Here is a 23260-nt window from a genome sequence, read left to right as displayed (position 1 = left end):
TATATATTTTTGCTTGCTAATGGCTCTTAATATATTTATTTTTTTTACTTTTAAATGGTTTTATGGAAACTAGTGATTGATGTATATGTTGCAGAATATGGTATGGGAGTGATGCATCCATACAAGGTGATGTTCTGATTATGGAATTCGGTATTGAGAGATGTCCACTAGAAGGAGACCAACCGACGAGATGTTTAAAGACGGTTTATGCCTCCATAACTATGCTAGCAATGGTTTGCAAGATCAATTTATAAAGATCATAGATCCAATACTTCTATCCGAAGGAGATGACACTCTAGGAGATACTTATAATAGCATGAAAATCGGCAATCACGTAAGAGCAAAATCAAGCTCTGATTTTTGACTACAATAGTCGAATGGGGTTGCATGTTCTGTTGAATCACCGTCAAAGAGAATAGATATCAGAGATGTTAGTAAAGAATTGCACGCTAGCAGAGACACATTTCTTGGTACTAGTTTCACGGAGAACGTAACTGACTCCAAAGACGGTTTAATTGAAAGGTAAAATCACATCTTTTTCTTTGGCTGTTATTTTGAAATTAAGTGCATTTGCCTCATATATCTTTTTGTCTTCAATAGTATCTGGTATCAAGTCTAATATCTCGGGAAATATATCCCACAAATAGTTGATCACTACAAAACAAAAATAAAAGGAGTATGTGCTCTCCATGAATTTTCTGTAGTTATAAATATGATATCTAGTATCAATGTATGCTGTCTGTGAAATTCCTTCGGCTGTGAGAAGTGATAGTAAGACCAAGCCTAGTGTCTCACCTTCAAATCATGGCACGCTGGCTGCTGAGATTCTCCCTCCATAATATTGTAGTTATCCCGGTATGATAAGATGTATTTCATATCTCATATCTCTATGGGTGAAGGAACTGTTGAGTTTATGATAAAGATGGATCTCATAGTCCTATTGTGGAGGAAACTGTTGTAATTCTTATTATAAATAGAGGACACGACCGCCTTGGTCTAGTGTGTTTTTCAAATCCATTAAACTATCTCAATAAACAATCTTTCATGGTATCGAGACTTAGTCCAAAGAACAAGAATTTTTTTTCTCTTTAACAAAGAATCACAATCACAATGGACGCAGGAAACACCTCTTCAACCGGGTGTCGTCGTTGTACCCAACCATTCCGGTTCATGTCAATCAAATTGGACAAGACCAACTATTCTCTTTGGCTTGCTCAAATTGTTCCTGTTTTGAAGAGCAAGACTAATGGGTTTTGTAGATGGTACAAAACCATCTCCATCTGAATTCAAACGGGATGCTCTGGTAGCGATGACAAGTGAAGTTGATCCCGAGTGTCTTTGCTTGGAATCAACGGGATCAAATGATCTTGAGTTGGATCAACAGCTCTCACTCCATCGATGTTATCAACGGTGGCTCAGCTGACATCCTCACGTGACACGTGGTTGTCACTAGAAAAGAGGTATGCTTCTCACTCACAAAATCGCATTCTCAACGAGGAATGATTTGTTTACAACAAAAGGGGAAGGCCTTTCAATTTCTGATTTTGTGGACAAAATTAATCAGCTTGCTAATAATCTTGCCTTAGTTGGCAAACCTATTGAAGATGATGATCTTGTTACTATTATTATGAACAATGTTGGTTCCACGATGAAGCTACAAGAAGTTCCCGCTTCAAGCCCGTGACACTCCTATATCCTATGACGATCTTGTGGCATTGTTTCTTAGTGCCGAAATGAGACTTAAGGCACATAACACACCTTCACTTGAAACCAATCCGACTGCAATGTATCCTCCTAAATCTCATCGAGAACAATACTCGTGGTGGTGGTTCGCCAAATATCCAAGGATCTCACATGATGAGAAAAGAGGTCGTGGTCGTGGATTTTATTCAGGACCATCAAACTATGTACCTCAGGCTAACAATTCTGATCATCTTGTTTGTCAAATATGCAATCGACCAAGACACTCTGCTATAGATTGCTATGAGCGCATGAACAAAGCCTATGAAGGTCGGGTTCCCACTCAGAAGCTCACTGCTATGGCAGCTACTGCATCATTCAACAACAGTCCAACCACTTGGATTACTGATACTGGTGCATCGAATCATATCACTTCCGATCTAACTAATCTTGCAATTCATGATGACTATCACGGCAAGGATCAAGTTGCTGTGGGCAACGGTGCAGGTTTGGTTATAAAACATATTGGTTCAACTAATATATCACATGCTATGTCATCCTATAAAATGAACAATATTTTACATTGCCCTTCTGTTGCTGCTAACCTCCTTTCAGTACATCAATTTACTCGTGACAATAATTGCTTTTTTGTTTTCTTCCCTGATTGTTTCTATGTGAAGGACCTAAAGACGGGAGGGCTTTTTCATGATGTAATGAAAATGGTCTCTACCCTTTTCACATTCATAATCAGATTTCGAGCAAGTCAGGTCATCCTTTTGCGTTTGTTGGTGTCCGTGTTGGTGCTCAAGTTTGGCATTCTCGTCTAAGCCATCCTGCATCAAACACCTTATCTAGACTTATGTCAAATAAATGTCTTCCTTTGAAAGGATCAACTTCAATCTCTTTTTGTCATTCATGTCCATTAGGCAAAAGTACTAAATTGTCGTTTAGTTTGTCGAATTCAATAACAAAACTTCCTTTAGAGTTGGTGCATTCAGATGTTTGGTGTTCTCCCACTATGTCTTTTAAAGGGTCGAAGTATTACGTTTTATTTGTCGATGATTTTTCTAGATACTCATGGATTTTTCCTATGCAATTTAAACATGAAGTCTTTGATATTTTTGTCCGATTTAAGTTGCATGTTGAAAATTTATTCTCGACCAAAATCTCAAAGCTTTTCAATCGGGGGAGGCGAATACACTAAACGTGTTTTTCAAAACTTCTTATCAAATCATGGAATTAGTTTTCGTTCCTCTTGTGCTGACCATCCTGAACAAAATGGATTGGCCGAAAGGAAACATCGACATATAGTTAAAACAAGTCTCACTCTCTTGGCACATGCTCATATGCCAAGCACATATTGGGTTGATGCTTTCAATACTGCATTATACTTAATTAACCGATTTCCTAGTCGTGTTTTGAATAATATCCCTCCCTACGAAAAATTGTTTCAGAAAACTGCTGTGTATGACTGTCTTCGAGTCTCCCTCCATAATCTTGTAGTTATTCTGGTATGATAGGATGTATTTCATATCTCATATCTCTATGGTGTAGGGAACTGTTGAGTTTATGATAAAGATGGATCTCATAGTCCTATTGTGGAGGAAACTGTTGTAATTCTTATTATAAATAGAGGACACGACCGCCTTGGTCTAGTGTGTTTTCCAGTCCATTAAACTATCTCAATAAACAATCTTTCAAGAAGGGATAGTCTACAATATCTAGTTGTTAGATGAGATAGTCCTGCTTTCTGTGGTATAGTTCTCTGCTTCTCTTAGTATTGGTCTATCGTGCATATGAATGTATCAATTGAAATCAGTACTAGGTTTACTAACACGACTTTGATAATCTCTTTCTCTCACTCTCTTTTTTTCCCCTTCCAACTTGACTTGTATTGCATTTACTATATAAGCATGCTACACAAGCTAGCTAGGAAATTCTTAAATAGTTTGTCGTTTTTCTCTTGTGCAGCTTGTAGGAATTGATCATTGTACATTCAATTCAACACAAAAGCTCTTGGAATCGATGATTTTGAGAAAATTCCTAATGGTGCTAATGGTAATTTTCAATTCTTGCCACCTAAAGAGTAATTTGAAAGTTAAATAGGCTGTACAGGGTAACTGAAATGAGACCTTTTTTTGTCCGATTTCTTCTTCTTCTTTTTTTCTTTTTTTTTACAAAAAAAAATCCGATAATTGACCTTTACCTTTGGTTATTCAACTTGTTAATTCAATGGGCCATTTGGAATTTTCAGGAATTGAAGAGAGAATGCATCTTATCTAGGACACATTGGTTGTAGGCTTTCTTGGATTCTTAGCTTCTGAAGAAAATGCCTGGCGATATTTCTACTCCCGTTAACCTTACTGTTTCAATTGATCTGATGTAGGAGTCTGGTCAAATTTCTGTTACTAATTTTTGTGCGAAAGTAACGAGTACTGAATGGTATGCATATACTCTGGTTTCTTTGTTATCTTGGCATGGCATACCGCATACCAGATAGAGTACCTCTGTATTTGTAGTAATGATAATAAGTCACATTGGGATGCCGGGGACACCGTATTATATTTAATTGTTAAAAAAATGGTAAGCCCAAGAGTGTAATGGCTTCTATTTTGGAGTACCAATGCAGTAAAGTAAAAAGTTACGCTTCAGTTGTATGGTTGCTTACTGAAGCATGGAATCTGAGAGTCATGATCTCAGATGACCGTTTAGTTATACTAACAAATGACAAGTTTCGCTTAGTGAATGTTTGCCTTTATATATTTGACACAAACGAGACGTTGTAAGATTGATAGTTTGCATTTTTGGTATTGGTTTCTATTATATCTATGACTGAGTTGGATGGTGCTATCTGTATATTAAAGGACTTGACATGATTGAAATTTGCAGTGCTCAGATATTCAATATCTACCCAAGAAAAGGAGCAATTCTTGCTGGATCCGATGCTGATATAATCATCTTCGCCCAAATTCGAGCTTCAAAATATCATCAAGGTCCCATCATTCAAGATCAAACACAAATGTGTATGAAGGAAGGAGAGGAAAGGTATTTATTGTAATACTTATATAGATATCTATTTTGGTTAAGGAATTGGCTAAAATACTATTAGTAAATCTGACCAGTGAAAGATCTATATCAATTGGGTATTGTAGTCACTGTAATTCATGATGTACACTTTGATTGTTGTGATGGACCTATGATAGACTTAAATGCTTTTATTGGATATTTAGAGGTTAAGATGAGTTAAGCTTGTGAGAATTAGCATCGGATATGTTGAAAACAGTCCCTTAATTAATAATAGTTTCTTTTGAACCTTCCTAGTTCCTACTCTCATAAAACATGTGAGAAAAAAATAAGCTACTAAATGCAAGCAAAAAACGTGGGCATTTCTTGTTGAAACGAATTTCACAGAATTCCATTGGATGGAACTAGTGATTGATGTATATATTGTAGAATATGGTATGGGAGCTAATGCATCCATACAAGGTGATGTGTGAGTTATGGAATTCGGTGTTGGAAATTTTCACGGGAAGGAGACCGACCGATGAAATGTTTAAAGACGGTTTAAGCCTTCATAACTATGCTAGCAACGGTTTGCCAGATCAACTTATAAAGATTGTAAATCCAATACTTCTATTTGAAGGAGATGACACTTTAGGAGATACTAATAACATGAGAATTAGCAGTCACAGAAGAACAAAACTGCTAGAGTGCATGATTGCAATAGTCCGAATTGGGGTTGCGTGTTCTATGGAATCCCCATCACGGAGAATGATATTAGAGATGTCAGTAGAGAATTGCACGCTATCAGAGACGCATGCATTTCTCGGTACTAGGATTCACGGAGAACATATCTAACTCCAACGACGGTTTAAATGAAAGGTAAAATCACATCTTTTACAAATAAATGAGTATGAAAGAGATAGAGAAAGTAGAAGAAATCTGTATTTTGCTCTGTACTTTTCCCTTCATTTATGTTCTTATGGGATATATAGAATACTGTTTAGAAACATTAATAAATTGAGTAAAAAGGAAATTGAAGGTAGATTCTTCATACATGTGTTAGAGGTTGCTACCAACCAGTACATGTTTCCTTCCCAGGATAGTGGCCGTATGCTCTACTTTTACGAGGTGAAAGTTATTGGTTGTTTTGTATCAATTTGGTTATTGTACGTGCAATCTTTGTTAAGGCCAACTCAAATGGTCCCTTATCCCAGTAAACCATGAAAATCTCCCTCCAATTCCCTCCTCCCCCCCCCCCCCCCCCAAATATTTGCAACTGAAGTTCTCACCGTGTATATGCAGGGTGGCTCAAGTTTCATCCCACAATATTTTTATGTCATATTTGTTTCTAGTTGTACCTGTAAAGATTTTTTTGTTATGTTTTGTAACATTTGTAAAGATTTCTAGTGTTGATAATAGATTTTGGTGAGTTTGTCCAAAAAATGTGTCATTCAATCTAAATTTTGATTACTGTAAATTGGTCAAAGACCCAATATAGATCTTAATCTCTTGCTTTCGTTCTTCCTTGTGTCTATTTAAAAAAAGAGTTTCAATTCAACGTGTTTGTTCCATCGTATCTTTCAAAAAGTTAGCTGTTCTCCGGTTAACAATTGGTGGGCTTAATTGGGCAATATTTTGTTTTTGAGTTCTTTCATTTTTATGCGAGTTTCAATTCGACGTGTTTGAGAAATTTACTTATGTAATGCTTTTATTCCTAATATATTGTTTTTCCTTTATCCTCCCTTCCAACCACTTTCTTTCAAACCTCTTCCACCATGGTGAGTGAGACGAGACTGTTGTACATTTCTTTTTGGGATGACTAGTGTCTTTGCTACTATCATTGTTGACAAAAAGTTGTCTTACCTGTTGTTCATTTGAAGTTTCTTAAATCAAAAGTTGAGAATGTAGAGGACATAATTGAGACTTATTTACTGGATTTGCCTGAATCGGCCTTGGAATGCATTTTAGAGAAACTCCAGCCAATTGATTTGTGTAAAGTGGCAGAAATTTGTAAACCGTTGAGAGATGGATGGTGGAGCGATTACCTATAGGAGAGGCACATGAAAACGAAAGGGGTTGGAGTGATCGGGCAGGTTGCTTATCGAGAATGGAAATGTCAGTATGGTATAAGGAAGGAATTTTATCAAAAGAAGAAGAAAAGTTGGCTCAAGTCTCTCTCTTTTGTATGCTCAACTTCATTGCCTATGGATTCTATCATATCTTGGTATCTTTGTCTTGAGCATGGCAAGCTCTAGTTCCCAGCTCAGGTCTATAACCGAGAGGTAGTTATCATGAGTACTTAATCCCAACTATTTCTTAGTTAAAAGTGTTCAATTGGAACTTATCAACAATGAGCAGATTTTTTTGTTTCTTTCTTATTTTAGCTTTTAAAGATCAGCATTATGTTTCAGTCGAACGACAATCATAGTTTGGATTTGCATATCACAATAATGCTTGACTCTCAATTTGTAATGAATGGTTTATGAGTTTCAACGTCTGATGGTTATGGTTTTAAAATGACTGAAATTTAGGTTCTTCTTTTCCGTCTTTTCATTTCAGAATGGGCATGTTCAGTATATGTTGTCATGTTATGATGCGGAACTTCGCTATGATTGCTTCAGAGACACCTTTCAAGCAAGGTATCAAAGTTTATCCTACATTTTCGTTTTCACAACAGATGATCTCATGTTGTCATTATTCTAATTCAACATCAATTTTAAAGCCTCAAAACATCTAATTGTTTCAAGCTATAGAATGATGGATAGAAAATGACCAAAATGCTAGTACTAGCACTATTGACACTTTTCAGTGTATCTTTAGCTCATTTGAGTAGGTGTTCGTACCTTCTGGAACTTATTTTGTTCATTGGATGTTTGCTCTGTTTTCAGGTATCCATCTCATTATTCACGGACACCAGTGATAGAGCAATGCGTGCACTGGGATAGGATAAGAGCACCACCAATAGACATTCCCCCTAATAATGTTCATGCCTCAGATTGTTTAGACAAATTACATCCGGGGGACCATGTTGAGATTCAGTGGAGAGGAAACAAAGAACTTCCTTATGGTGTGTTCACGACGTCTGAATTCTATGCTTTCTTGAAATTTATTGATTCGAAGCTGTACAAGATTACATTAAGTTTCCAATATTTAATCTACTTTCTCTAATTTTCTACCTCAATATTTTATACCAAGTTTATCCTTAAAACTAGAATAAAACAAATTTATTGAGTTAGTTGTTTGTGTTGTATTACTTGTATGCTTCACAGGGTGGTGGTATGGTGTTGTTGGTCACCTGGAGACATGCGACGAGATTAGAAGTCTCTGCCGTTATCATAAATGCGGTAAGAGAACTTATTTTTCTGATTCGATAAACTGAATTCAATTTCCCCGTATGTTAGTGAATTCAATTTCCGCCTGGCAGTCAGTTTGTGTTTTTGTAAAATAAAACTACACTTTAAAGATCTCTTAACCTATGGACTGATTTTTTGTTGACAGGACATCTTTGGGAGGCTTCGTCTATGGAGGTTATTTGCGTCTGTGTTTGCCTTTTCATTGACACCGGAATTGATGTTTGGACTTTATTTACTCTACTACTTCAGGGTATTTGAGAGGCAAATTGGGTCTAATAAATACTCGGTGAGTTATCTACCCCCACACGGTCCTTTGTTTGTCTCGATTTTTGTGCATGTTCACTCTGTTGAAAATTCATAGAGCCTTTACGCAAATAATGGTCCCTTGTTGGTCTATATGGTGCCTTGCAAGTTTTTTCTACTGTTGAAATATTAATGATAGAGATTCATATTGATGAGAAGTTTTAGTTTGTTGGACCATAGTGTGTGAAGAGTTCACCAGTCCTTTTTCTGAGCACTTAATTTTTTGATGGATTTCTTTATTAAAAGGATTGTAAAGCAATAAATTAGGGTGAAGTTTTATTTCTTTGATTTTGCAGATCCTTCCTTGAACATGCTGGCATCTGGATCTTATGGTCTTATATTTTCTTCATTTGTGCCATTCTACTTTGACATCCCAGTTTCAACACGGTTTCACATTTTTGGAATTAACTTCTCTGACAAGTCGTTTGTATATTTGGCAGGTCTTCAGGTAAGTTGGTTCTATAACTACTTCATGGTTTTTCCTTTTTTATCAATTTCTAGGTTGGCTTGACGTGAAATAGTTTTGTTCTCAACTAAATTCTAAATGTATTTTTACTGTCACCTCACAGCTCCTTTTCTCGTCGTGGAAAAGATCTATTCTACCAGGAATATGTGGTGTTCTTGCCGGTCTTCTCTATCGTTCCAATATTTTCGGCATACATCGCATCAAGGTTAGTTTATAGTTTTCCAATTGTTCTTAACCTTGTTTAGATAATTTAGCTGGGCAAATTCTGATATGGCAGTAGAAAGATTACTTAGATTTCACTAGTAGGCTAGTAGGCTAGTCGCTAGCTTACTAGTTCTTCATTGAATGGAGCAACAGTTTTAGTCATTCAAACTATTTCATACAGAAGATCTATCTGGTCAAGTTGTACTTAGATACAATATTTCTATAATGCAGCTAATTGTAATTTTTCTAGTTACAACAATAAAAAAAAAGTAACTTTCTAGTTATCAGGAATGAAGAAAACATGACTCCAGAAAAAGGGTACTATAGATAGATGGTTATAGGTCATCTTGTGGAGCTTCTTTTTCTTTTTCTAAATGAGCGATTTTATGTTATACCATAGGTTTTTTGTCAAGTTGCTCTGTTATATTGGGCACACAGATCTCAGTAAAATCTTTAGATTGTGAACTGCACAGACTGTCTGATATGAAATTGGAACAACTGTATTTGTAATAGCTAATTGATTATCTGGTTCTGATTGCAAAATCAGCTCCTTTTTCATTTCACTTGAACAAGTAATTCCCAATGACCAAATGTCATACAGCTCCTAGGGTGCCATATGCATGCTATTTGCCATACTTGGAGTGGTGTTGTGGCTTTTTTTGTTACTGCAATATGTGCATGTCCTAAACCTTTTACATCATCCTTGACAATGAAATTTGTTTATGGAATAACTTTTGCAGTTCCCAGAGTTTGTCAGTTCATTATTTTCACGACTGTCTTGGCCCACTTTGGGAGGTTCATCACCTTCAGCATCAAGCGGGAATGTTATTGGAAATGTACCATCTTATACCGGCCGTGAAGTGGAGGCAAGTACTGCTAGTAAATGATTTTTTTTGCTGTTTGTCTCATGTGGAGAACTTATGGATTAGCTTTGTTTTATTGCACAGAACTATATTCTTGCATTGTGTATGTTAATATTATTATGATGTGAAGTCCTTATTCAAATTTATGTCTGACATTGGCTCCTCTTTAAATGTTGAAGAATCTTAATTTATCTTTAGGCTCTTGCAGATCTTCATTTGCTGCATTGATACTTAAATTTTGGTGCTTAGATTACTGACTTATAGTAGATCACATATCACATCTAATGCTCCATCATCCTGCCGCAAGAATTTCACTTTCATATGTTCCACTTGCATTTTGATATGGTTCAAATTCCTAGGACACTATGATATTGTGGCCGTCAGGCAATTTGTTTTGCTTTGTTGGATGTTCCCCAGTTAGTGCCTTACTGGAAGGATTTTTTTGTTCACTACTTGTCTTGTACTCCATTTTGCATGGTCTTGTGCTTTGTCAATGGCTTTCTGCAGTATAGCTTTATGGACAAGTATTACTAGACTTACAATAAATGGCGGGCACTGTGGTTTTCACTGTTGGATTGCCTAAATTATGTAATGGATCCTTGTTTGGTATAATAATAACATTATTAAGAATAGCAATAACAATAACAATGAAAACAATAATTGGTTATCGCAATGGTTCCATTCCTTTTGTCTTCCTCATCTCTTATTCTGTCCTTCTGACTCACTAACCTATTTTCTTGGTTCAGGGAAATTATCCTTCCGCTGCTCCTCTTGCTTCTACCATGGAGCCATCTGACAATTCCATCGCAACACTGGTTTCAGTGGGATTTGACAGGAACTCAGCAAGACAGGCACTTGTACAGGCCAGAAACGACGTCAATGTGGCTACAAACATCCTTCTTGAAGCACAATCTCACTAATTCAAACCCTGGTCAGTAGGGGGATAAAAAGGAGAAATGGGTTTTCAAATTCGCAATGCTAACTGAATCCTGTTTGCTGGGATAAGAACCATCAAACAAGCATAGTCATCCACTTTTGAACCACATTGGTCGACTCAGTAACTGTCCAGGGGCTTATGGTATATTGGTATCCTTTTTGGTTTGGCTGTTTCGCTGCATATATATGCATGGTGCGAGATCATCATTTCACATACACTAATGATTTACAGAGCTTAGGGAGAAACTATGTAATCAGTTTGGTACTTTGGTGGAGTCATTTCTTCATCTGGAAGAGATTTGATTTTGTATAGAGATTTGAACGATGTGGTTCTTTATTGCCATTGTCAATTGGTATTAATTCAATTCATGAACTCCCAGTAAGATTATATGAGGGAATAGTTTATCAGTCTAGATGCTTTCATAACATCTAAATTCTTCATCTATTTAGCTTACATGAGTAACAGCTTCTGGCACTCGGCAGTGTTGATGCTCACCATATGCTCGTACGTCTGTAACATTAAATGTTCTACTTCGAATCCGTAGAAAAGCGTGGTCACAATGTTCTTACTCTAAGTCAAATTCCAATAGATAGAATATTATGTAAGCTACTTAGAGTCCAAGACCATAATCCATTATTTATGCAGACACTTCACGCTTCAATTTCCACACACGAAAAAAGATGGAAACATTACAAATTCCCAGACCTCAACAGAATGCAATGCTTGCTATTGGTGGCTGTAGGTTCTTTTTCTCGTTTTTTCTTGGATCACTTGTTTGAATGAAAATGGGTTTTCTCAGTAAACAAATGCGTCACTTGTTTGAATGAAAATGGGTTTTCTCAGTAAACAAATGCGTATTGTTGTTGGTACATTGGTGTTGTGGACATGGTTTTCTCTCCCTACAATGAACATTGGCGTATGATATTCCAAAAATAATTGAAAGTAAAGAGATCTTTGAAAATTTACCAAGTATTCAAATTTCCGAAGTTATTCTGAAATTTCGAAAGTTTCAAATTGGAAATATATTTTGAATCCGAAAAAAAATTGGATCGGATTTGGCTAGCATATTAGGTTGAAAAAAATTTGGAAAAATTCCGAAGGAGGTTAATCCGATCCGATCCAATCCGAAGTCACCCCTACTTTTGGGGATGTTAAGCAACCGTTTATTGTTGTACATGGTTAATTTATTTTGCTCTAATTCAAAGTGAAGATTAATGAGTGATCGTAGATTTAACTCTCCAGAATTTATTACTTCTTACTAGTACTCTTCTTTTGCGTCTGCGAGTGATCCAAGTATTTTAACTTGGTTGCTGGTACCAGATCTAGGTTGATCAAGGAACGTCCCTAGTTCTGCTCGAACCGTCTAGGGTTTTGTCCCTAGAGGCTAGAACTGTTGCATCCTTGAAAAACCCTCGGCACAATCAATTCAAGATCTTCTTTAATCGTTTTAAGTGCCATTTAAAGATCTGTTGTCAGAGTCTCCTCTAAAAACAGACACCTTCCAACAACACCAGCTAGCTAATAATCTAGTGTGTGCTTACGTGTTTCCACGGCTTTCCTCTCATTGATAGTAACTAATTACTTCTTGTGCCATATCAAGCGGAACTTTGCTCTGGTTTTGCAGTGAGTTATACTATTACCATGTCAACCTCGAAGTTCAGACTAGCTAAAAACTTGTATGGTTTTTTACCGATATCTCATGTATGATTCCTACGATATGTATAATTACACTATATCACATGCATAAAAAAATAAGCAAATGAAACGTAAGATCGTACCTTGGTCACAGCTTTCAATTTGAAGTTTCAAGCTTTGATCTACATGAGAAGATGATGTTCTTGGCACACTCAAGATCTTCTTCTTCTCAACTTAGCTGGAGTCAAGTTCCAACCACGAACGGGAAGCAACATTTGTTCACGAACCAAGAACCGACAATGGCTATGGAGGTTACCACTTATGGAATCTCCACAAATTACTAGCTTCTTCTTTAGAAAATGTTGGAGGCCACCATTAAAGGCGAGAGAGTTTTTCTTTGTTGTTTTTGGGATGATCAATATGTGAGGGGTGGGGGGTCTATTTATAGAGCTCTCCTACCTCCTCAATATCAGATAGGATAGAGTTCTACACTCATCCTAATATCAGATAGGATAGAGTCCTACACTCATCCTAATACCTGGTTATCCTTATCTTGGTGGTTTATCCTTATCCTGGTGGGCGTTTATCCAACCTTATTTCCAACATCTCCCACTCGCCCACAACGGCGAAGAAGGTTTCTAAGAGAAGCATTTAAGTAGATCGCTTTCGACCATTTTGTGTGTCTCACACGGCAAATGGTTCGTGTGTGACCCTAGCACACGATATCATGATATCCGTGAAGTAGCAAGTCACAATGAAAAGCACGCGATACGTTGATCTACCATGAAAGTGATCTTAAAGAAGGCGAATCGAAACCTAATATCCGGAGAGTGTGTGTATACCCCAAGATCCGTTTGTTTCATCACTTTGACAAATAACACTCATCCCTATGAGTCCACACCATAAAATCAAAACGATCACATGATTCACAATTATCATCAATTGTCCCGGCGGGTAGAATCTCGGTGATTGTGTGATAAACCTTCAGTTCTTTTTACCCTTTGCAGACGCAAGTCATTGTCGCCGAGTTCTACCAACTTCCCAAGTATGCATGCATCCAAAACTTTTTAGTAAGAGCTTGTGGGGAGCAAACCAAAGTTACGAGTAGTCCTCTTATTTTCTTGACAAGGTCAAAAGTTCAAGGAGGGTACCATTCGATATGTCTTAAACAAAAAACATATCAATAGAGCTCACATAGCAAGAATTTTTTAGGGATATTTATTTTCTTGCTCTCAGGTGGTCAACTATACACATGTTGTGTGAAAATATGTCATGGCAAGAGTATCTAATTTGTTTACTCAACAATAGATATTTGTATGTCCACTCATACCATGCAAGTGTTGTCATCCCTAATGACAATTCCAATGATACTTTGCTCCCACTTGGCAACAACCGTTTGTAGGTTTAGACAGAATCTTCCTTATAAAGCCTGTTTCTTCTTATCCAATTATAAGAAGGGGCGTGACTCGGCACTAGGTCCACCCTTCCCATAAGGTTTAGTGACTTGTCAAGCTAAACTCCCCATTTAAAATGGAAGTGACTATTCATGTGAGTGAACCGGTCAACCCTACTAACATACATATGAGATGATAAGCGATTATAATGAGAATGCAATCGATCTGGAAAGAATGCACGTTTATTCATTAAACCATCAAAGTGTTCTTAGCATAATCACATCCTCTTTAACCCAAGCATTTTTACATGTGCAAGGAAGAGTTCCTTTGGAATAGGTTTGGTCGGTGGATCCAACCATCGATCGGTGGATATATGTTGTAGAACCACTTTCTTCTTCAGTATCATTTGTTGTACGTAGTGGTACTTTAACTCCTTGGTTCTTCCATGGTACTTTGGATCTTCAGCATATGCAAGAGCAGCCATGCTGTCAGTCCAGATGTGAATTGGTTCAGCAGCTCTTGAGAACATTGATAAGTGTTTGATTGAATCGTTCGAGTCATCTGACCTCTGGTGGCGAGCAAAGATGCAATATACTCAGCTTCCATAGTTGAAAGTGTTATGGAAGTTTGCTTCTTGCTGCTCCAGGATATAGCACCTCCATTCATTATGTAGGTATATCATGAAGTTGACTTCCTCTCATCAAGGTCTTCAGCCCAGTTGGCATCGGAATACCCAATCAGCTTAAGATCTTTCCCTTGGTAGACAAGTGAGTAGTCCACGGTGCCTTTAAAATACCTCATTATCTTCTTGACATACTTCCAGTGTGCGACCCCAGGATTTGTTTGGAACCTTGATACTAACCCAACTGCATAGCAGATGTCTGGCCTTGTACACAACATTGCATACATAAGGCTTCCGACTGCGCTTGAGTATGGTACATTTTTCATAGCCTGAGTTTCAGTAGGATTCTTGGGATACATTTTAGAACTCAAAGACTCTCCTAGACTTACTGGGAGATCCACTTGCTTGCAATCAGTCATGTTGAATCTTTCTAAAATCTTCTTGATATATGTCTCCTGAGACAAAGATAACAAGCGTTTGGGCCGATCCCGAGTTATTTTAACTCCTAAGACATAACTAGTTTCACCCATGTCCTTCATTTCGAAGTTTAATGACAACCACTCCTTAGTGGAATTTATCAATGCCTTATTATTACCTGCTAACAAAATGTCATCCACATATAGAGATAGAATCACAAAACCTTTTTTAGATGTCTTGACATATACGCAATGGTCCTCATTTACCATTTCGAATTTGTCTTGAAGCATAGCTTCATGGAATCTCAAATTCCACTGTCTAGAGGCCTGTTTTAAACCATATATGGATCTGTTCAGTTTACACACTTTGTGTTCCTGACCCTTGATTAAAAACCAGTGGGTTGATCAATATAGATTTCCTCTTGCAATTCTCCATTAAGAAAAGCAGTTTTGACATCCATCTGGTAAAGCTCTAAATCTAAGTGGGTAACCATTGACAAGAGAAGACATATGGAGGCAAATCTCACTACTGGTGAGAAGGTGTCCTCATAGTCTATTCCTTCTTTTTGGGTGTAACCTTTTGCAACAAGCCTGACTTTGAATTTGTCTATGTTCCCTTCCGCATTTTTCTTGATCTTGAGAACCCACCTGTTCCCAATAGATCTCCTGTTTGGAGGTAGATCAACTAAGTCCCATACTTTGTTTTTCTTCATCGACTCAATTCTTCCTTCATAGCTTCCATCCACTTACTTGTATTGGATTGGACCGAAATAGCCTCCTTGAACGTTTTAGGTTCATCGGATATTTTCAGAACTGCATTGGTCATATTTATCTCCCCTTCAATCTCAAACCGGCGTTTGGGGATATGGCCTCTAACACTCTTACGAGGTTGGGATTGATCAATCGGTTTACCAATGCCATTGTCACTGGAATCAGGGTTGATGAAAGTTTCATCTTCGCCTTGTTCATCGAATTATAAGGTTGTTAACCGTAAAGTTGTATATCCTTATCAACCTCACCCCTCATTGGGTATTGATCCTCTAAGAATCGGCGTTACGTGCTTCTATTTTACGTGACATGCCCTTGAGTATCCTCCCCTAGGAAGACATACCCTTAGAAGTCTCATTGTATCTTATAAAGACACACTTCTTTCCAGGAGCACTCAACTTCCCAAATTCTCGATTTTGAGAAGTGACAAAGGCTGCACACCCCCATGGTCTAAGGTAGTTCAAAATGGGTTGTCTACCAGTCCATAGTTCATAGGGTGTTTTGTCAACAGATTTTGAAGGAACTAGGTTAAGTATGTATGTACCGGTAGTAAACAATGCATCACCCCAAAATGAGATGGGCAAGTTAGCCCGAGCCATCATAGATCTAACCATTTCAGTGAGGGGTTCTATTCCTTCTCCGGAGACACCATTCTGCGAGGGGTATAAGGAATAGTTAGTCATCTAGCTATACCCTTATTTCCACAGAGTTCCTTAAACTCATCAGAAAGATACTCACGTCCGCGGTCAGTTCTTAAGGCTTTATTGTCCTATCAAGTTGATTCTCAACAAGGTTCTTGTACTTTTTAAAATAGTCCAAGGCGTCTGATTTGTGAGACATCAAGTACACGGTCCCATAACGTGTATAGTCATCTATGAAGGTAATGAAATACAAAGCCCCATGCCTTACTGTTACATTCATTGGTCCACAGATGTCAGAGTGAATAAGTTGTAAAGGATAAGTTGCCCTTTGGGCTTTCCCAAAAGGTTTCTTGGTGGCTTTTCCAGCAAGACAACTTTCACATGTTTCCATTTTAACAGAGGTTAAGTTACCTAACAACCCTTCCTTTGCTAAGCGGTCTATCCTACTGTGTCCAATATGTCCTAGTCTAGCATGTCACAATTGGCAACCAACCATTTTAGACATAAAAAGTTTAGTTTGTGCTAAGTGTGTTTCATTAAATAAGCATGACCTATCAAACTGTTATTTAAAGATATCTCAAGCGAGTTATGGGAAAAATTAAATACATAGGATTCTTGAAGTAATTTCAAAACTGATAAAAGATTTCTCCTAATTGAGGGTACAAAAAGTACTTCTTCAATAAGGATGGATCTCCCACTCGCAAAATCCAACCTACAAGTGCCTGTGCCCAAAACATCGCTACACTTTGGTTTCCCATGTGGACTCTCGAGTTCCTTGTGGAAGTTTCCAGGAAATCTTCAAAGCAGGGACCTATCGGCTTATGTGGTGCAATCATTTCTGAATCTACAATCCAATATTGTGATGAATCGGTGACAAAGATGACATGATGATCTTATCACATTGACAGTACTTAAAGTAAAACTTACCTCATGAGAAGGACATGCCCTAGCATAGTGTCCCATCTGATGACAACGGAAGCATTCAACACTAGTCATGTCTATCGACTTCCTAGGTTTCTTTTGCTGTGGAGCAGGCTTGGCCTTTTCCTTGCCTTTTCCTTTTCCACTTTTCTTGTTCCAAGGAGCCTTCATCTTTTTGGAGTTGACAACATTTGCTTCAGTTTGAACTACAGGCTTTTCATTGAGAAGTCTTTGTTCCTCAAGCTCACATTTTCTCTGCACTTGTGCAAAGTTTGTGATACTGTCGTCATGCATTAAGATAAGACGAAATTGTTCCCAAGTTTTAGGTAAAGACCTAATGACAACTTGAATTTGATGTTCATTTGACAGGACCTGTCCTGCTTGGGCTAACTCAGCAACCATGTTCCTCATCACCGTGCAATGTTGTGTCATAGAGGTATGGGGCAGCTTGATAAATTTGTCAAAGCTCATTTGTAGCCTCTCGGTAGGTGCGAAAGAGTCGTACCCCAAGGTCCGCCTTTTTTCGCTTCCCATAGCTCTTTAGCCGATCCAAGGCCATCATACCGCATCATGAAGTCATTCCTCATGGTGCCAAAGTATGGCAATTCGGGCAACATTGTCTCGCTTGTATACTCATTGTACTTCCTAAGTGCGGCGATATAAGCGACTTGTGTTATTCAACCGGTGGTAGGTTACGCTCTTGTCTCAGTTATTACGTCAATGACCTTCCTATCTGCCAGAATTAGCCTAACTTTCCTAGACCAAAGTTCATAATTCTTATCGTTTATTAAGTCCTTTTCAGGTAGCATCATAAACGGGGATTTTCCATCGGGTGCCATTCTATCAAGTTTGAATTCCAAAAATAAGATACTACGAATAAGAATCATCTATTAAAATAAATATAAGTAATCCACATTTTCACATATGAGATGATCATGATAATCTACTAGCATGATTCTAGCCATTAAATAAAATCAATGCATTTGACTATCAATAGCATAGAATATGCAAAAAATCTACTACTTAAATTTCCATTTAATAAAATTGTTTCTACACAAAGGAGTTTTCTATCTTTCAAAAACAATGTAGAACTAAAAAGAGCCAGCCAACCATGAACATAGAAACGTCCTGGGTGCCCAGGGGAGTCATCCTCATCCTCACAGTCATTATCAGCTATTTGAAAATTACTAACCACTTCCTCTGTTTTCCTGTGAGGTGGGAAAATAAACCCTGATGACACATCATATGGATTTGGTTCCTCAGCATCGTCCCATAATCGATGTAGGAGAGATTTAAGTGGTCGAGCCTCATTCTTATCCTGAATAGGATTTGGGGCTCTTTGGTGTATATTCGATGATGGTGGCTCTGTCTTTATCTTATCGATTTCAAGGCAAGATTGCTGCAAAACTCTCTATATTTAGCTGCGGTCATGCGTTTCTTGGAAGCCTGTCTCCCAATATCTGGTTCAATTTTCCTACAAATCTCAGGTCTATGCGACTTAGGCATTGTGCCTTAGTTTTCATATGACCGTTGATAGAAAACATACAATTTTATTTATATGCAATAGTAAAAATCCATATTTAAATAATTACTGCATGGTAAAAATAAACATCCTAATGTCAATTTTTAATCGTGGAAAAATAAAAAATTTAAAGGAAAAAAATTTTCCTAAAAAAAATTTCCACTAAAATAGCCAAATTATTTCCCATAAATAATTTATTTTGCAAAAAAAATTAAGCAATTTCTAATTAATTTTAAACAACCTAATTATTTAAAAATTAATTAAAAGATTTTGAAAAAAAAAACAGTTTTCAAAAAAAAATGTAGATCACAAGATCAAAACTACAAACAAAAGCATGCAAACCATGGAAAACCTGGCTCGATGCCAATGTAGGTTCTTTATCGATATCTCATGTATGATTCTTACGATATGTATAATTACACTATATCACATGCAAGCGGAAACAGAAGATCGTACCTTGGTCACAGCTTTCAATTTGAAGTTCCAAACTTTGATCTACAGGAGAAGATGATGTTCTTGGCACACTCAAGATTTTTTTCTTCTCAACTTAGTTGGAGTCAAGTTCCAACCACGAACGGGAAGCAACCTTTGTTCATGAACCAAGAACCAACAATGGCTAGGGAGGTTACCACCTATGGAATCTCCACAAATTACTAGCTTCTTCTTTAGAAATGTTGGAGGCCACCATTAAAGGAGAGAGAGAGCTTTTCTTTGTTGTTTTTGGGATGATCAATATGTGAGGGGTGGGGGGTCTATTTATAGAGCTCTCCCACCTCCTCAATATTGGATAGGATAGAGTCATATACTCATCTAATATCAGATAGGATAGAGTCCTACACTCATCCTAATATCATATAGGATAGAGTCCTACACTCATCCTAATACCTGGTGGTTATCCTTATCTAGGTGGTTTATCCTTATCCTGGTGGGCGTTTATCCAACCTTATTTCCAACAAAACTAAAACACTTGACTGTCTTCGCATCCTTGATAAACTGCACACTACAATTTGTTCTCCCACTACATTGGCAAAGAATTATTCAATGTTACGTAGCTAAAACTACGCTAATGTCTTGCCCCCCTGCTCAGAATGGGGAATATTAAGTTTCCTACTGAAGAACCAAGCACTGAAAAGATGTGCGAACAATGCAGAGCTACTAACTCCTGTATCCAATTTGCCGTCTTCAAAACAGAAATAATGCTGACAATAAGTGGTTGCACAATAAGTGGATCTACCAATACAAAGTCACCAGCATAGAGTTACTCCTCTTAACCAACTCCCAAATATTAGAGAAATAAACATGTATGAAGGGTTAGTTGTTGGAAATGAGGATGTAGATGATGATCTCTCAGAGAGTGAATCTGAGTTGTTTGGGGATACGTATATAGGGGCTATATCGCTTGCATTGCCTAAGAGCACATCAAAGTATGCAGCGCCTTCTGAGAATCAATGGACTACTGTGAAGCCAAAAAGAAGCAAAATGATCCAAGAGCGTTTTTCAAGAGAAATAGAGCCTACACTTGCAATGATGAAGAAAGTTAAGTCATTAACCAAAAACAAAAAGATGAGATATCTTGAGGACTACACAAAAGAGTTTTGGGATGACACATTGGAACTCACTTATGTGTGTTGTGCTTGCGAATGTTTCTTTTGTAACTATGAGAAAGCGCAGACTCATCTTAGGAAAGATCATCCTAAGATTGTTAAGGATATCATGACTAGGAAGTAGGATTCCTAACTCTACTTTCTTAGTGTACAATTGTAGCATATCTAGTGATCTTAGGTATGTTAGGCTTATAGTCTGTCGATTTTGCGTCTTTGTGTGCCTCCTTTTAAGGATCTAACTCTTAGGAAGGTTTGTAAGGTTTACCCCTTTGCAATAAAAACCGGTGGGAACCCCATAACTTTTTCAAAAAAAAAAAAAAAAAAAAACTATGACATGCCCAATGCATTATCTGCTTGCTATCCCTGGTATGTAGGATTTTTTTTTTTTTTTTTTTTTTTGGCAAACTTGTTTTAAATGAGATCAGTAACTCTTTGATGCTGGCGGGGTTCGACCCCCAGACCTTTGGTATCATCACTCAAATATTTTACCGACTTTGCTACTCGGCACTTGCCCTGCTATGTGGGATCATTTACTTAAAGGTTTTGATCTTTCCTAGTAAAATATCCTCTGTTTTCTACAGTGAGTGGCACATCTAGCCGACTGCGCCGAATCTAAATACTTTCAACCCATTTTTTTTTTTTCCGATAAATCTTAATTGTTGAATCAGCCCACACCCATTATCTGCAAATCTGAATAATTTTTTAAAGTGCTATCTGACGTAGCCAACTTCCAACGTCTATTCACACAATCAAAAAGGAGATTGCAGAAGAGGAAGCATTCAACAACCTATTGAAACCACGTACCAGTGTTCACCACACAGTTTCAACAGTACAACCTACACATCTTTTATTAGAATTCCCCTTAAATCATGGGATCTCATAATTGTAATATCTTGGCATTGTGTAGATGTATTAATGGTGTATGGTTGGTGACAAGTCTATATAAACCACCATTGGTATTGTAATCAAATCCAAGTTATCAATAACATTTCCTTCTATTAGAATTATAATAATTCACATTCTAACAACTTTAGCATTAACTTTCACAGCCAAAGAAACCACCCAGAGTAGAAATGGTGCCGCAGAAAAGCTTCTGTTTTGGAGGAGGAGTTCTAGCCTCTAAAGCCCTAGAGGGTTCTTGCAGAACTAGGACCGTTCCTTGATAAACCTGGTTCTAGTACCAACTACCAGGTTAGAAAAATTGCATCGCCCGCAGACGCAAATGAATAGTACTATTACGAAGAAAATGAATTCTGGAAAGTTAGATCTATAACCACTCTCAACGCTGGATTATACAATATGCGCTTAAGAGGCAGAAAACCAAACTAATACAACAGTAGCTGGGAACTTTGATCTGGGAGAACCCAACTTCCATCATACGACCATTTTGCTGAGAAAGTGACCCAAAAATGCAATACTGCTGCAAATTTCATTTAGTCAGATTGCTTACTTGAACATACAAATTGCATTTGCAAATTTTTCATATATATGCCATCTCATGATACACCAAAAACAAAGTCTAAATGCAATTTAAACTCTAAAATTACCCATACCCATCTTGTCGAGAACATAGCAACCTTTAGCTTTCCTAGGAAGTCTATTAACGTTGTCGAAGGCATAGCACTCTTCATCTGTTGCATACCTTGCTAGAGCATCTGCCACACAATTACCCTCTCTAAACACATGGAGAAAAGTAGCATTCATGATACACCCGAGACGCCATTCCTACCAAAATGCTTCCCTGTGATACACACTTAACTTAATTGCAAAACACAGCTCATTGGAGATGGCATTGTCTCTTCATATACTGCTGTCGGCAGAAGTTACTACTGTTTGAGACCACTCCAACAAGAAACCTGCCAACGATTAATACTACAAAAAAACATTCTCCTTCAATAAAAAAAAATTATACTTTTTCCTCTTCATCTTATAAAGTATTAAAATAAATAAAATAATTAGCGAAAATTATCGGCAGAAATAATTAGCGAAAATTATTAGCGGAAATGATAAAGAACGCATTAAGAAACAGAGAAAATTTAATGTCGAGAGAGATGAAACAGGTTATTGCCAAAACAGCAGGCATTTACATTACTCAATTTTTACAAGATCTTCCTCCTCTTCAACCAATTGCTGTCACAAACAAAACCTTCTATGGCTACCTCAGGAAATGAGACTGATCTCTAGTCTCTAATTGCCATTAGATATGGAATTGAAGGCGGCTTAAGCTCGTATTCATAATTTACAGTAACTAAAAAGTAATCACATATTCATAGTACACGAATCAAAATGTCAATAACTAAGAAGTAAAAACACCGTATCATCAACCTAGTTAGTAAATTTGGGGACATGAATTATTAGTAAATTTAGCTATATATAGTTTTTTTAACCACCACATCACATCTTAACAAATAGGACCGAATTATTTCCGAATCCGAATTTTACCCGTTTAGAACTTTTGAATCCCGAAAATTTTCCAAATTCGAATAATAATCTTATTTTTCCCGAATGATTCGTTTTCAAAAATTGTGTTTAATACGCAAATTAACTGCGAACACGGATCATCAACTCTGTTTTAAATACTTAATCGTCAATCAACTTTATTCTTTCGTCTTCTTTATCTCGTCGTCCTCAAGAAAAAGCAGTTGCAGAATCATCCATACAACTAGAAAGCAAAAGATTTATACTAAACTAGTAACATCTCCAGTCAACACCTACTAATTATCCGGCCAATATATTAGCCGGCAATGATTGATTAGCCGGCAAAATGGGTCATTATCGAAAGTGATATAGACAGACTGGCATTCTGGCAAGACCAAATTTGAACTCTGCTCCTATATATTATTACTAAACGTTTACACGTTCTTCCTACTGAATTCGCAAAGATGATTTCAAAGCAGCCATTTACATTACTTAACGTTTACATGTTCT

The 23260-nt window shown here is 37.2% G+C and overlaps 2 protein-coding genes and 1 long non-coding RNA gene across 12 annotated transcripts in view; 2 read left to right on the top strand and 1 right to left on the bottom strand.

Annotated features, from left to right (window-relative positions):
• LOC147488595 (uncharacterized) overlaps positions 1-23260 on the top strand; it is a 31530-nt gene that overhangs the window by 4660 nt on the left and 3610 nt on the right. The window lies entirely within an intron of this gene.
• LOC147488594 (rhomboid-like protein 20) overlaps positions 95-23260 on the top strand; it is a 49942-nt gene continuing 26776 nt past the window's right edge. Inside the window, exons 1-13 of one of the 10 annotated variants that reach the window (XM_086574879.1) lie at positions 2419-2447; positions 3652-3738; positions 3935-4122; positions 4570-5562; positions 6688-6965; positions 7243-7322; positions 7572-7750; positions 7953-8027; positions 8182-8322; positions 8636-8787; positions 8909-9010; positions 9750-9875; positions 10619-11219. In XM_086574879.1, the coding sequence (XP_086431005.1) occupies positions 8650-8787; positions 8909-9010; positions 9750-9875; positions 10619-10792 (540 nt within the window). In that variant the 5' untranslated portion in view covers positions 2419-2447; positions 3652-3738; positions 3935-4122; ... (5 more) ...; positions 8182-8322; positions 8636-8649 and the 3' untranslated portion in view covers positions 10793-11219. Of the gene's footprint in view, positions 523-1865; positions 2188-2392; positions 2448-3651; positions 3739-3934; positions 4123-4569; positions 5563-5600; positions 6966-7214; positions 7323-7571; positions 7751-7952; positions 8028-8181; positions 8323-8635; positions 8788-8908; positions 9011-9749; positions 9876-10618; positions 11220-23260 lie in introns of those variants that run through there. The other 9 variants (XM_086574880.1, XM_086574878.1, XM_086574881.1 and 6 more) reach the window with 9 other exon arrangements.
• LOC147488596 (uncharacterized) lies at positions 21163-23205 on the bottom strand. The gene is made up of 2 exons (XR_015202928.1): positions 21886-23205; positions 21163-21752 (listed from the first exon to the last, which is right to left on the bottom strand). It is a non-coding gene; the product is annotated as an uncharacterized LOC147488596 (long non-coding RNA).

Source organism: Coptis chinensis, chromosome 7 (assembly GCF_015680905.1).
Source record: "Coptis chinensis isolate HL-2020 chromosome 7, ASM1568090v1, whole genome shotgun sequence".
NCBI lineage: Eukaryota > Viridiplantae > Streptophyta > Magnoliopsida > Ranunculales > Ranunculaceae > Coptis > Coptis chinensis.
Note: the sequence above shows the minus strand (reverse complement) of the source record. Positions and strands in the feature narration are given on the sequence as shown.